The sequence below is a fragment of the Anolis sagrei genome, chromosome 3 (genome assembly GCF_037176765.1).
Source record: "Anolis sagrei isolate rAnoSag1 chromosome 3, rAnoSag1.mat, whole genome shotgun sequence".
Classification (NCBI taxonomy): Eukaryota; Metazoa; Chordata; class Lepidosauria; order Squamata; family Dactyloidae; genus Anolis; species Anolis sagrei.
Genome location: NC_090023.1, coordinates 200675404 through 200691650, shown reverse-complemented (window position 1 = coordinate 200691650; position 16247 = coordinate 200675404). Strand labels below are relative to the sequence as shown.

The window sequence follows — 16247 nt, the reverse complement described above, 5'->3', positions numbered from 1 at the left end:
TGTGTGCCTGCGGCCCCCAATCTAATAAACTACTCTTAAAAAGCCTTCTTTCATTCAAACCCACTCCACCCACATTTATGCCGAGTGCTGTTTTTAAATGTTTAATGCTCTAAGATTTTCCGCATTAATGTTTCCCCTTAGGGAAAGGGCTGACATAATTAAGTATACAGACCCCCACTGTTGACTAGAACCTTGCAGGTGGCAAAAGAAAGGTATGGCACCACCTTTCATCCACATAATTAAGAATATTTCCATAAATGCACATAAAAGGCCCTTTAATTTAAAAACACACACACACAGTGAATAAATTTCCAAAAGACAAGAGTTATAAAATCATATGGCAGAATCTAAAACTGCATCTCATGATTTTCCACAAATTGTTGTTGTTGTTCATTCGTTCAGTCGTCTCCGACTCTTCGTGACCTCATGGACCAGCCCACGCCAGAGCTCCCTGTCGGCCGTCACCACCCCCAGCTCCCTCAAGGTCAGTCCAATCACTTCAAGGATGCCATCCATCCATCTTGCCCTTGGTCGGCCCCTCTTCCTTTTGCCTTCCACTTTCCCCAGCATAATTGTCTTCTCTAGGCTTTCCTGTCTCCTCATGATGTGACCAAAGTACTTCAACTTTGTCTCTAGTATCTTTCCCTCCAGTGAGCAGTCGGGCTTTATTTCCTGGAGGATGGACTGGTTGGATCTTCTCGCAGTCCAAGGCACTCTCAGAACTTTCCTCCAACACCACAGTTCAAAAGCATCTATCTTCCTTCGTTCAGCCTTCCCTAAGGTCCAGCTCTCACATCCGTAGGTTACTACAGGGAATACCATGGCTTTGACTAGGCGGATCTTTGTTGCCAGTCTGATGTCTCTACTCTTTACTATTTTATCGAGATTGGACATTGCTCTCCTCCCAAGAAGTAAGCGTCTTCTGATTTCCTGGCCACAGTCTGCATCTGCAGTAATTAAGTGAGTAAATTATATACTAATTTTGGTTTGAGTATATGTCTTTTAAAATTAAATTTAATATTGCCATCCTGATAGAAACTCCAGATCATGGTTCTCAAACACTGGTTCTCCATATGTTTGGGACTTAAACTTCCAAACATGCTGGCTGAGATTTGTGGGAGCCAAAGTTCAAAATTTCCAGAAAATGAATATTTGAAAACTATTGGAAAGTTATGTTCATGTCTCTTGGGAGTTCAATCTCCTGATAAAAACTGTTTTTGGCCTTGCAGGACTAACTTTCTAGAGGCTGGGTTCATTTTATACAGTACAGACCTGCCTTGCATATGTTATTATATAATGAAAATTTGTAGTGCCAATCATGCTCCTCTATTTCAAACTAGCTAAATCAAGAAGAGGCTTATTAACTTTCTTTACTACATTAAAATATTATATGGGATTTCAGAATGGATTACTATGCCTAGGTATCCAGGCCAAAACAAAACAAAAATACACCTCCTGATTGGCTGATTTGTGGGTGATGTATGGATTCTGCTCTGAATAGCTACTAGCTGTTTAAATCACTGGCACAAAATCAGTGTGAGTCCCTTTGGATTCTTCCATCCACAGAATCCAAGACAATGAAATGTTATGTATACTTTTGATCTTGAAGACGTATTTCTGAACAGGTTGCCACATGAGATTCCATGTATAAAGATGCATAGTATTTTACATGTGTCCATGTCACTTGTCCTCCACATATGAAAAACAAATATTGCGTATTGCAGAAATCTCTCCATCCACACTAGATGAAGCAATAATCCATCAGATTATACATGGTGCATACTTAATACAATGTTTCTTCCCCTGTCACATGTAATTGGATTAAAGATCATCCCTGGGCTCCAAGAAAGAACACTGCGGCAAGCAGAAGTCTAGCCCTTTGTCAAAAAACTAGCAGCTCCAAGAAACTTCCTCCCTTTTTCCTAATAGAAAGGTCTCTAATATATGGCTTCCTCTCCTTTTTATTCCTTTTCCCTTCTGCGTTAATTTCTGCAAGTCTTTAGTAGTTTACTCTACTGGTGATAATAATTGATAAATTGAACTGATGCATTTCATCAATTGTTTTGAAAAAACAAATGCTTAGTTGCTTTATTTTAAAAAAGAAATACCACTATTACATAAAAATAAATGTGTGATCTATCTGCTTGCTAAAGTTGTTTGTTATTGTTGTTGTTGTCATTGTCAATATCATTACCAATTTAGGAAACAAGTAAATTGAACATTTATTTTGTTGACAAATATAGCAAACATTTTTTCATGTGGCCCACCTAGCATTCAGTATATACAGGAGAATGCCAACGTACTCATTTTTAATATTTAAATTAAAACATGACTTTATCAGTCTTGTAAACTGTAAAGTCAACACAGTGAACTAACAATTGTGTTAGCCAATTTTGGGAAATGTCATTCAGTTTCCCAATATGTTGTTTTTCAGCTGAAGGAAGATTGCTGTTCTTTTAAAACTGATTTTTTAAAAGACAACCTTTTGAACAAGAAACAATTGTCAGTCATTGAAACTGGGCAAATACTGAACATACTTACTATTCACATAAATAAGGAGGCATAAATACAACTGTGATTGAAATGATTTAAAAACTATCCCTGTGAGCAAAAGGAATTCTATATCCTCAAGAGAATCATCTTAAATATTTATTATTTGTCAATGACCACAATAACTGGTGTAAGAATCCTTGTTGCCAGTGTTATTAAAATGCCATTAATAGCAAGATATCACTTACTTATCTCTTGGAAACTCCCATTTAGGATCTTCTGGGAGCTCATACTCTGAGACTCCTGCCAACATTGGAGCATCGGTATTAGAGGAGAGACGAGTGGTTATCCTCACCAATGGTGTGTTGGAATTCATGGATGAACTAGAGTCTGCAGACACCTGTTATAAGAATACAAGGTGCAAAAAGGATATGTAATTTTGGCCCAGTCACTATGAACTGATAATAGACAACAAGCCAACCAGCATCTACATAGTATTCATTTACTATCACTGCTACACTGTTCAAGAACACAAAAAAACTGCCTTTGTCAGTTTCACATTGTTTCTGTTGACTTATTTCTAAGTCTAGAATTTTAGTCAAAAAATCAACTCCCAGAAACTGGTTCGCCATATTCATGGCTCAATGTAAGTATTGTACCTTAACTCTTATCAATAAAGATACCATCCCATTTTCTGAGTAGAGTGATGAAAGGTAAAAGCATAGTCTATTCCAGAAGTCTAAACAAGCACTGACTCCCTCTACTCTCTCTAGTACAAGATTGCTTCTAGTCTTTTTTGAATGGGATGGCTGGCCCCTTGGTCTGGTATTGGTGTTATCCACAGGTCATTTTGGCCCCAAAACCTGTCCGCAACTCATACATGAAATCGACATACATGTGCACATACAGTACATCTATTATCTGTATATTAAGATTGTTTATAATTGGAGACCCAAATGTAATCAAATACAGTTCTGTCTATAAAATCTTTTATGATTCTCCAACTGGTGAGTTGCTTTGGTTATCTTTTAAAAGATAAAGCAAACGTAGGCACATACATTTAAATCTCATTTTAAGTTTCACAGTACCTAGAGAAGACATGTCAAGACTTGGTTTACAGTGACAAGTGATTAATAGAAAACTGTATATAGTTACACTGTCACCATAAAGCATTTGAATCATCAGGTATATTGAAATGCTATTTCCGCTGAAATGGGGATTAAAGTCAAAGAAGACCAGCATGTTAAAACAGCTTGGGTGAGGTTTTTTTCCCTTTCTTCTTTTTAATTAAAAACGTACCGTATTTTTTTAAAAAAATGAAAACTGGAAAAAAGAGCCATAATGTCCAATTTGTTTCATTTTTTTAAACTGCCTATTTTCTATAAAACAAAATGTTTGTTTAAATCCTCATTATTTATATTTCAGTTACAAGAGACAAGGAAAAGACATCTCAGATGCATACATCTTGTCAAATCCAAACAAAACTAAACCATTCATTGTCCATATCATATCCAAATGACAAGGCAGTACAAACAGGAAGTTCTTATAGAATTTTTGGAACGGTTTCATGTGTTCTGTAGGGATAGTGTTTGACAAGAATGAAACAAACGCTTTCACTATACACCAACAATGGTATATGTACAGGATGTTTTTAATCACTCTTAGATACTATATCTACACTACTTTGAAAATAATAGCCGTTGCTCTATCCCTAGGAAATTATGGATCAGCCAAGAGATCTAAGTATCTCATTAAACTACAAATCACATGGTTCCATATGTTGATTCCCAAAAAATTAACATGTACCAAACGGCTCTAAGTTATTTGTTTATTTTGTATCAAAAGCATTGCATAATCTAACTATGTTGACCCCGTTTGCTATCTGTAAGGTGAATGAGAAAATTACAGTGATATGATGCTTTCTGCAGAAGGGAAAAGAAAGAAAGTTATTTTATGGAGCCACATTTCCAAAAAGTTTAATACCTTTAGTCTGCTTTCCCACAGATAAACAGGATCATGTGTCTCTGACTGGGTACCATATACCAGGAAGATATGGACACTTACCAACCAGTTCCATCAACACCCACAGAGAGTGATCACAGATGTCATGAAAATTGGTGGCAAGTCAACTACGTATACAAAGTGGTTTAGTCAGCAACCACCCCACTGCCTTAACAGTTGGATTTGGTATCAATGAATAACGCCAGAAAGAATCAAGTCATTATTAGATGTTAGGAGAAAATAGCATGAGTAGCCTAAGGTTTTTAAGAACATGACTTAGAAAAGTCAAAAAGAAAAGAACCTCTTTAATGTAATCTCAATCTTTTCATTAAGTGGAGATAAACAAAGGTTTCCTCTTGACCACTGCAACATAAAATTCCATGTGTAGTAGGATTTAAGTCTGAAACCTGAGTGAACCTGAGAGTCTTAACATCTGTTCTGACACCCCACTGCTTTTTGGGTTATGAAGTTCAGTTTGACTGAATACAATATCAGTTGGTTGATTCACTTCTTCTGGGGACACTTTCCAAGGAATGTGGGGTGCAGTTCAGAAACAGCACTGGTTTCACAATACTTACCACTCAAGGAAATCTGGACAAAGCAAACTTATTGACATTAATATTGTTGGAGGTAAACAGATAATGATCCCAGCAAACATGGACGTACCCACTTTCATGCAACATAACTTCATTGATAATTTTGAAATGAATATCTGTTCTCTCATCTATCTTTTTTTTTGAAATACTTTGCAACTTACAGCCCTAATACTTTAGTTGAACAATGGATGGAAATATTTATGCCAAATATTTCTCTAATCACTTATCACAGTATCTTATATAACTTTCAGTAGGAAGCACATTGAGGTAACAGAGAAAGTCATTCTCATTAAAATAGCATTCTATGTCCAGTTGGAGATGTAATGAATTCCTCTACTCCCTAGGTCCCCCCCCCCCAATGCAATTGTGTTTCTTGAGTGAGTGCAATAATATATCAAAAACCAATAAGACTAGTGTCCAAACATTTATAGACTAAGTGACCGTGAAACTACTGTACCAGGAAAAGTGTGATGATCTCTGAAATCATTGACTTCTTCACTTCTAACTGGCCCTGAGCAATTACTCCATATTCATTCCTTATTCTGGCCCCTTAATGAACAAGTACAGTATTTTAAAGACAAAATTCCTTTCTCCTTCTGTCTCCAAATTCATGTCTTACTACTTTAAAATTCTGTGAGAGCTCAGTGTTGTGATAAGAGAAAGAGCAACTTCTGACAGAAACTGGTAGAAAGAGGGAAACCAAACATAGCTCCAAGATCTGAATGTGACCTCATATGAAAATGGACAGGACATAGCATAGAACAAATCATATGTCTTATTAATTAACTATAAAGCTTCATAAACATTAAAACTCCATGAGACCTTTCAGTACTTATTTAAAACTGGAGAAGAACTAGAATCACTAATTTGGCCAAAATCAGTTGACGTCAGTTTTCTTCTGAATGCGAAAACACACTTTGGACTAGTATAGAATGATGTTAGAGAGTTTGCCTAAGCCAAATATTGTTTTTAAAAATAGTGAAATGTGATCATTTCAAGGCAAAGGCAGATTCCTAACGTGGGAGTTCATACATACTGGAAAACGATCTAAAAGTTCTTCATTTTCACCACTTCGATATCAGTTTATCAACACTAATCTCAAAGTTCTACAGTTGTGTTTTTCTCAACACAAAAGGGGCGTTTATGGCTTTCCTCAGAAAAGACTGCATAATTTTAAATGATGCATTCATATTTATACTGTGTTACAAACTATGGTGCAATAGGGCCAGTGGGAAGGAGCACATAATTTCTTTTATGTGAAATGAGAGTCAATTCTACTTGTTTTATTCACACAGTGCATGCATCATCAGTCAAGTCCTTGGTGACTGTAATGTATAAGACAAGGAATCAAAGATGAATCTGTTCTACATTCACTATTTAGATGGGCCTTTAGATATGTATGCGTGTGGAATGAGCCATTCTCACAGTTAATGTATTTTGATTTCACTCATTGGAGCAGCATGCAATATTATGAAAGCTAAAGGACTATAAAAATTCTGTCCGTAGGGGGAAAATGGAGTGGTAGTACAAGTTGACCAAGAGTCTTAGGGAGCCTTCTGGGGCTAGGTCACATTTTTAAAACATTTTTTCTTTCATAGAGAAAATCCCTTCTGAATATTTTAGGCATATCATTTTCATTATTTCATATTACATAGATTACTTCTTAATTTCCTTACGGTATTTTATCCATAGAGTGAAATTAATATGATATAAATCTTAGAAGTCTCCCTATCATGTATTTCCATGTTATACTATGCACATCTTTTTGCATGCAGTAATCTCCTTTCCAAGGTCCTGTTAACCTCTACTATAAGAATCACTTTTCCTGAGAGATTGTGACTGCTTCAATGATGTGCCACACTACTTCTGATTTTAACTAAAAAAAACTGATTTGAAAGAAGGGATATTTCCCAATTAAAGAGATGTAAGGATCATATTCAATAGTAAAACCTTGTTTGAATGGGTTGTTGTAGGTTTTTTGGGCTATATGGCCATGTTCTAGAGGCATTCTCTCCTGATGTTTCACCTGCATCTATGGCAAGCATCCTCAGAGGTAGTGTCAGGAGAAAATGCCTTTAGAACATGGCCATATAGCTCAACAAAACCTGAAACAACCCCGTGATTCTGGCCATGAAAGCCTTCGACAATACCTTGTTTGAATGACTAATGTTTCTCATATATTGTATATTTCCATACAAGTGAGCTCACTGAAGGGTATGAACTTGGTAATATTTTGCATCAGAAACCATGGTTGACTTGAACTGGTATTGGTGACTTTGATAGCTAAATCTCTCTGGGAATATAAAAAGTTATAGATGATCTCCTGTCAATGCTAATCACATTCCTTCCTGTAAACTGCAATGTACATAACAAGTATTTTATTTTAGCAGTCTGCTTATCTTCAAAACATGTGAACACCATCAATGTGTCACTGTGACTTCCAAAAATCACCTAAATTTGACTCATAATACCTGTTCAAAGGTAATCAGGTTTTTTATTCCTTTCACAAAAGCAAATAAAGCCAACATTCTGCAGTTATTGAACTGATAAATATGCATTTGCTGCCAAAACCTTCTAATGTTCAAAAAGAAAGGGGAAAGATCTTAGAAATATAACTAAAGCTGGGGGAAGTAAGTGGCATATCCTCCTCACAATCACCCAGTCAACTAATCCAGTAACACATGCCTGTTAAACAAAACACCCTCTGTTTTTCTAACGCCTTTAGATTTAAAGCAAAAAGTATGAAACCCTAGCACTTAATGTAGAAAAACTAAACAGTTACTTTTTGAAACTGGAGGAACTGAAAATGTAAGCAGACTTGGCCTCTGGAAATCATAATTTCTTTAAGTAGTGAGCCAGATTTCTTGAAGGACAGGATCATAAAACTTGAGCATAAAAAGGAAAACAATGAAAATAGATGAATATTTCCTTACACTGCATACAGTAAATCTTTTCACAAATCATAATTTAACATGGGCAATGTCTGAAATGATAGAGGAACCAACTAATGCATTTGAAAAGCGACATATTGATACTAGAAAAAATTACAGATTACTCCATCTGGGTGGGGGAAATAGGGAGCACTTTTCCTCAGATGACAAAAAATATATGAACTTAAGTTAGAGTGCCTACTATTTAAAACTGTTGTTAAAATCACTGTCTACAATCAAGCTCCAGAGTGCAACTGCATGAAAAATGATGCAAGCAGAGCTTGCCTTTGGCAAAAGAATAGACAACTGATGAAAGTGTGTTTAGCAAACCAATAGTCTGAGATAATTGCCTTTTGGAAAATGTTGAGTTTATGATGATCAATGGTCTTGAATACTGACAGATGTATTATATACCAATGGCCTTTTCTCTATCATCACCACATGAGATCAAATCATCTTGATCCTTTCATTCTAACAACAGTCCAATAATCTCCTTCTCTGCAAGAACTGATACAAGCCGCCCTTTCTAAATTGGTTTAGCCCAAAAACTCTTTTTAGAAGAAAAGAAGAGACTCCGAATGTTCAGTGAAATGTGCACATAATCATATACCAGTATATGATTATGTAATATAAACTATATATGTTTAAGTGGCCTAAATCCAATAGTGAGTCTCAGTTTAGTCAACAGAATTAACATAAGGTTTGGTTTACCAAATTTTCAGCAACTTGCAGTTTGTCAGGTCGCTCCTGACATGACAAAAAAAAAATCTAAATGGTCAGTACCAGATGAAATGATGATGGTAAGTTATATCCTGCTTCTTCTCTGTTCTGAACAAAAATAATATTTTGTGGAAATCAACCATATGTGAACTTTGCTCACAATTAGTCCTCAATTACAGCAACAACAAAAAATCCCAGGTTTTTACTGTGCAGAAAATTCTATTTCCTGCAGGAAAAATGCTGATTTATCTTCAAAAGCAAGGATTTTGCACAAAATAAATTCTGAATTGTGAATATTTTTGTCAATTCATAATTCTCATTATAGTTTCTTAATTTGTTTAGAAACAATGTTTATTTTTTATTTAAAAAATCATCTGTACCAATGGCTATACTAACTGAAGTTACAGGAAGATGCAAACCAGAACTGTCCAGCTTTCACTGTCATGTATGATTTAAGACCTGAACTATGCAGTTTTAAAACTTTTTTGAACAATATAGACTCTGCATAGACAATATAGACAAAGTTCACAAATGGTTTATTTCCACAGAATATTAGGTTTGTGTGCAGAACAGAGAAGAAGCAGGATATAAAGAAGCAGGATGTAAAGTGACAATACAGAAGCCACAATTGCTTCCATAGCACACCTTTGAGGTAAATTAATCTGTTTTTGCCTCTTATCTCTCCCGGACACTAATAAAATACAGTAGATAGGCAAATGAACTCCTTTTTCCTGCCACTGTAGCAGTGATGACTTTTTACAAATTGCAATATGCTACAACTGATATTTTAGTTAAAACCAGTGCACAAGGATCCTGTGCCCAAATTCACAATATTACCAGATACAATACTTGCAAACACAGTCATTATCTTTAATATATGTGTAAGGAAAATATATACTAGGTCTTTCATATGTCTGAACAAAAATCACTGAAATATCAGAAAAGAAGAAAATGCTGACTGTGGCATGTGTTCCGGTAGCTAAATGCTTCAGCAAGGCAGAACTATTCCTATTCAGGTGAAAAATATATCCCCAATTCAACTCCTATACCTGAAGCACCAGTCAATCTAGTATATTGCTTAAAGAAAGGCACCAGCATTTGCCAATTTGCTTCATATATCATTTTAAATGATGGCTGAATGATGGTGGTTAGGGCCTGCAGCAATTCCAAAAGCATGGCCAACTTGCATGAGAAACAAATGAATTAATTAAAGAAACAATTAAAATGGGAGGGAGCATAACAATCCATGTCAGAACCAATTTTCAATCCTACAGCTTGAGTGAGGCTAATCAGTTCATGACCTTGGAGATGTCTATGGACAACGCTAGCTCTTTGGCTTAGAAATGGGGATGAACACCAACCCCAGAGTCGGACACTACTGGACTTAATGTCAGAGAAAAACCTTTACCTTTATTAGAGAACACATATCTAGAAATTCTCTATGTCAGCTTTTCTCAACCGGGACCCGGGGGGGGGGGGGGGTCACAAGCCAGTGTCAGAGGGGTCGACAAAGACCATCAGAAAACACAGTATTTTCTGTTCATCATAAGTTCTGTGTGGGAAGTTTGGCCCAATTCTATTGTTGGTGGGGTTCAGAATGCTCTTTGATTGTAGATGAATTCCAACAACTACAACTCCCAAATGTCAGCGTCTATTTTCCCCAAACTCCACCAGTGTTCACATTTGGGCATATTATTTGTGCCAAGTTTGGTCCAGATCTATCATTGTTTGAGTTCACAGTGCTCCCTGGATGTAGGTAAACTACAACTCCAAAACTCAAGGTCAATGCCCAGCCAAACCATTCCAGAATTCTCTGTTGGTTATGAAAGTTCTGTGTGCCAAGTTTGGTTCAATTCCATTGTTGGTGGAGTTCAAAATGCTCTTTGATTGTAGGTTAACTATAAATCCCAGCAACTACAACTCCCAAATGACAAAATCAATCTCCTCCCGCGCCCCCAACCTCACCAGTATTCAAATTTGGGCATATGAGGTATTTGTGCCAAATTTGGTCCAGTGAATGAAAATACATTCTGCAAATCAGATATTTACATTACAATTAATAACTGCAAAATTAAAGTTAAGAAATAGCAATGAAAATAATTTTAAGGTTGGGGAACAGTATTAAGGGGTTGCAGCATTAGGAAGGTTGAGAAACACTGCTCTAAGTCCTTCAGTATGACTCTATGGTCAGCTTCTAGTGAGATTTGACTTTAGGGCCTTTCCACACATCTATATAACCCAGAATATGAAGGCAGATAATTTTTAATTTACATTTTCCCATTCTCATGGGGGTCTTGTGCCCCTAAATCCAGCTAATATGGAAGGCTATTACTTCAACGCCAATTCCTTAGAAAATTACACCAATTGAACCACAGATAATCAATGCTTGCATTTTCTACATCCCCCAAATGCAATCTCATTTCAAATAGGAAATGCACCATCTCTTCTGCAACCTCAGAGCAACCTCAGAGCATCAAGAGCTTCTGTCCTGACATTAAATGACAACAGCCCTGAAACGAATGCTCTGTTGGACCTTATGCCTTACACTCTAGATCGGGTTTCAGAAATCTGTGATAGATCCTAGAACAGTGAATCCCTTAGGATCAAGCATGAACAGAACAAGAAACTACATGCTATACAATGTGCAACTATTCTGCAATTACATACAGACTGAAGTTCATGTCTCTGAGTTCATCCAGTTCTCCCCTCCTCGCACATACCCACTTTTGCAAACAAGAGCTCCTTTCATGCTATAAATCTAATAGCAATAGGCCTGCTGGCTTGTTTTATTAGGGGAAGGGTAATAGATTTTTTAGACTCTTTATCTACTTTCTGTTACCTGTCTACGCAGAGGAATGCGCTTGGTCAGCTTGTGAACAGCAGGCTGGCTACTGAAGTCTGACTTCTTGGTTGTAGATCTCATGCGGCACAGGATCACTGTCATTACCATGCAGACAATAAGGAATACGCCTACGCAGTAAATGGCAATCTCCAGGTAGTCTGGGGATGTCGGGTATGGTCTGTCTTCTATGGGAGCTAGAGAGTAGGTTTGAGGGAGGAACAGTAATCATGAGAGAGAATTAAGATCCAACAACAACAACAAAGCAAGCAATCCAGCAACACATCAAATCACATAAAGTGGAATCAAACAAACACACAATTTCAGAAGATGACCTTGGAAATGTTAATAATTTCAGACTATTCCACAGTGGCCAATGGCAATGCTGGTTAGGGGGTTCTGGGAGTCACAAGCCAAAAAAAGTAAAATGTCTCAGCTCTGCAAGGTGCAAGTAGTTGCATCAAGAGAATTTTCCCAGCCACCTCCCTTCCTCCGTTGTTTCAGAGCTGGCATGAGCCACTGTTAACCTCACTAAATAAGACTTCTGAGATACTTTCTGGGTGAAAAAAATCACTGTGGTGTTAATAGCTGGTTCTATTTAAGTTTTAAATTTAAGGTTACACGTTGAAATTATGCTTGTGATCACCTTCTCTTCTTGTTCTACTCTATTTTTCTTTTGAGCCAAGCTGCTTTAGACAGGAAAATAGGCACATAATTCACTCCAGATGAATCAATATTTATCCCAATCTCTCAATCTCTGGCCTGCAGCAAATGATAGGTTTAGTCAAATAATTTTGCAATAGCATTGTATTTAACTCTGTGGGCCACCTGAACACACAGTGAAAGCCAAACAAGCATTGAATTAGCTGGTTGAAAAGCAAGGCTTATGGGACAACAAAGCTTAGGCATGAAGTAGCCTGATTTAGGCATCCAAATACTCTATAGAGAGTCAGGGGGAATCACTCCATTGTGACAGCTATTCTCATTTTGATTTGTGTTAGAAAAATTGTGAACTGCATTAAATTACAAACTGTCATCAATGATAGGCACACTTACATGACAGTGTGCTTGCTGAACTTTGCAAGATTTATTTCTAGGCAAATAAGCATTGGAATGTGACAATAAAACTCAGCCTTCAGTGCCTAAGTAGCCATTAGGACCTTTGAAAACTGTAGGCTGGCAATATGGACTTGCTTACAATCACTGCTATAGTCCTGCCTTACAGTGGTGAAGTTTGGTTACTTTAGGGATAAGCTACGGTTATTCAAATGGGGACTACAAATAATCACTTGGGGAAGGATCCAGTGCTGACTTTCAATTGATAGAAAGGTGGAACCTAGTAGAACCGATGGATGAGTTTCCCTCCCTCTTTGTGTCTTTGGGGACACCCCATGCTGTACATTTTTACAGTCAGTTTTCACATAGCATGGAAAGTTGGGATGGAAGCAAGGAAAGGGAATAGGCGCAATATTGGATTTGGCCTCTAAAACCCAGGGATTGTATAAAGGTTGAGTATATGTTAGTTGAGCATGCAGCTACAGGCAGTTCCCAAGTTACAAATAACATAGGCTCTGTAGGTTTGTTTTTAAGATGAATTTGTATGTAAGTCGGAACAGGAATATTTTAAAAGTGTACTTCCAGCCATATCAACTTTTGATAGAATAGGGAAGAGTTAACACCCCTGTGGAGTTTGTTTTTCCATCTGTGCCCCTGTTCAGAAGATTTCACCTAACTTTCTGTCTCTGTGATAACTGGGTTTTTAAAATTTGGCTTATTTTGGAAACAAGGATTAGTGAGAAAGCTTCAGCTGAGACACCTTTTCCCCATGATAACTCTTTCAGGAGTGAATTTCCCTTCTTAGGTGTAGATTCCTCTCACGACCTGGTGTCTCACCCCCGTTCTTAACTGTGAGTCATTTGTCAGTTGGATGTTTGTAATTTGGGGACAGCCTGTATACTGCTAAATCATGGCAGTTTGAGATCACTTTCTTGAACTAAAATGCCACACTCTTAGGCAGAAGGCATTCTAAATGTCTAGAACTAAAGGGAGTACGACAAAATCAGCATCAAAATATTAAGTAGCTGCATAATGGTAGTAGCCTACTAATGGCAAAGTATGCTTATTTTAGATCTCAACCAGTACCTAGTCCAAGAATTATACTGGAAAATGGCAATGTGAGACTCATTGTTTTTCATTGTCAGTAATGACACCTCAGTTTCCTCTGTCAATATTTTTTGGAATAGCAAAATGAAATTGTGGCAAAATATTACAGCATTATTATTTTATCCCATCTGTCCCTTAGCTTGATGTCCACTATTCCAAGTAGCAACAGTAACAACAATATCAACACTAACAAAAAATAATAACAAAAATAGCAGTAAGTGGCATTTTACAGCATTAACTGGTGACTGTTCAAGCAATGCACAATGCAATTTGTTCTTACATGTTTCTCTTGTGTTAATATTTTATTCAAGCACAATGATAATTAAGAAGAGGTGCTTATGTACTTGCAAATATGGAGCAAGCAGAAGCAACAACAACTTTCAACACTCACTACTTGCTTAGCATGAATGCACCTTCGAAGTCAAAAATAGTGAAGGGAAGTAGTAATATGGGTTTTTCTTTTACATTTATGTTAAGAAATAACAGAACATTTGACAAGCAAATCATACAGCAGCACAATTGTCAATGGGCACTACACTTTAGCAATGCAGACATGCAGCAATCTTAGTTTTAAACAATATTAACACATTATACATATAGTAAGCAATTCACACATTGTGCACATTTCATCCAAAATAACAAGACAACTGAATTATACTAAGCAGTAGTAAAGCAATAAGTTTCCACTAGTGCAGACATATAAAATGATATATTTTCATTCATTTTCAGGCAAGGAACCACATGAATGTATGTTTCTGCTCAGGACAGAAACAACATCAGCACAAACATGGCAGGACATGTTTTATAGCTAAAGCAAATTAGTAGCCATTTGCTTATAGAGCATGCAACATTTAAGAATATACCAAATTGATTCCAAAAGATAAGGGGAGAAAATAACCAAACAAGCACTGCTTCTGTCACTCATGATTCACCACAGCAAGTTCTCATAGATACATGTATGAACTTTCCAATTTGACTGGGTTGGGGCTTTTCATAATGTGCTACTAGTAAAACCCATCTTTAAAATGCTAAATTTCTTAGGGGAATTTGGAATTCCTCTCTGGGACAATTTTATAACTGTGGACTTTAGATAACTCATCAGTTGTCACAGAAAGTCTTTTATTTCATACTTATAATGAAGATTAAAATAATTGGAAACATTTTTGTGAAATTTGGCCTCTTTTTTTAGCCAAAGTACAGCATTGTGTATATAGGGGGATGGTGGGGGGGGGGGGTGTTTGTTTTTGTAACACCGAGTTTAAAGTTTCTAAGATAGAAGCTGTGCTAATTTGGTATCAATCAATAATGAAGCTAGAAGGGATGGGAAACCACTGAAAGATAGCAGTATATACCTGGCAGAACTGTCAACCATGCAGAGTGAAAGGATATCCCAATAGAATTACCCGCCAAGCATGTATACTCCCCAGCATCCTCAACAGTTACATTCTGTATATGGAGAACCTCAATCTCTTTGTCCGTGGTGTTAACACCGGCAGTCTAGGGAGAAAAAGGGAAGCAAGAGAAGAAAAGCTAGACATTTTAGGAATGATTGTGGATGGGAAGCAGGACCACAGGAGCTTGGCACTTCAGAAGGAACAACAGTGCACAGTTGTGGGGAGATCCCATCCACAAAGCCCTCAACCAAAAGGCAATTACCACCAGATCCCAGCACACCTCAGATAGGAATGAATCATTGACACCCTTCACCAAACGTATACTCACCACCTAGGTACGCATGCAATCAAACAACATGGAAAAATTCATCCACAAAATATTTGAACGAAAAGGTGACATTCATAAACAAAGAGGACTCAAACAAAAAGAAAAGTGCATTATTAAATGAAAACTAAGAGGAAGGGAAACTTTCAAGAGGAATCATGTTCCTCATCATGAGTTTATTATCTACTTAATAAACAGCTCAAGATTTTATTATCTTCTTAACTAGCATACTGAGGAATGACTAGGCATTAAGAGAATGCAGGTTACTACTGTCTCTGCCTTGATTTCAACTGATGTCTAACTGATTTCTAATGTCACAGGGAAAGAACCCCATCATGACTCCTGATGTAGACTTAATCAAAGGCAGTCAAGCAATGGGTTTAAAAATCATATAGACTATTGGTACCTCCAAGTTGTAGGGATCCAAGCTAAATTGCATGCCTGCTTATGATACATCACAGAATGAAGACCAAAATTGATTGAAACTTTGTGGCAATGAGTTAGCTTGAGCATTTCACCTTATGTAGAAAAAATGATGTTTTCACTGATACAAGGTGCTAGAAACAGTGACATACAACAAAGCTATTCTTTGATTAATGTGGCATAATATTATTCTATGTATTATACAGATAATACATAAAATCATTAAATCCCAAAGTATAAAGATAAAATATTAAACAATCCTTGGCTAGAATACCCAGCACATCCATCTTAAAGTTGCATTATAGATCAGTAAAGTATTAAAATGCCTTGGCATGAGTGTATAGTACTTATCATATTTATTTTAAA

At 36.8% G+C, this 16247-nt stretch overlaps 1 protein-coding gene across 8 annotated transcripts in view; it reads right to left on the bottom strand.

Moving 5' to 3' along the window:
• FGFR2 (fibroblast growth factor receptor 2) overlaps positions 1-16247 on the bottom strand; it is a 167637-nt gene that overhangs the window by 26993 nt on the left and 124397 nt on the right. For 3 of the 8 annotated variants that reach the window (XM_067465799.1, XM_067465801.1, XM_067465803.1), the window contains 3 exons: positions 15092-15236; positions 11571-11773; positions 2739-2890 (listed from right to left, as the gene is read on the bottom strand). In XM_067465799.1, the coding sequence (XP_067321900.1) occupies positions 2739-2890; positions 11571-11773; positions 15092-15236 (500 nt within the window). The remainder of the gene's footprint in view (positions 1-2738; positions 2891-11570; positions 11774-15091; positions 15237-16247) is intronic. The other 5 variants (XM_060768548.2, XM_060768553.2, XM_067465800.1 and 2 more) reach the window with 3 other exon arrangements.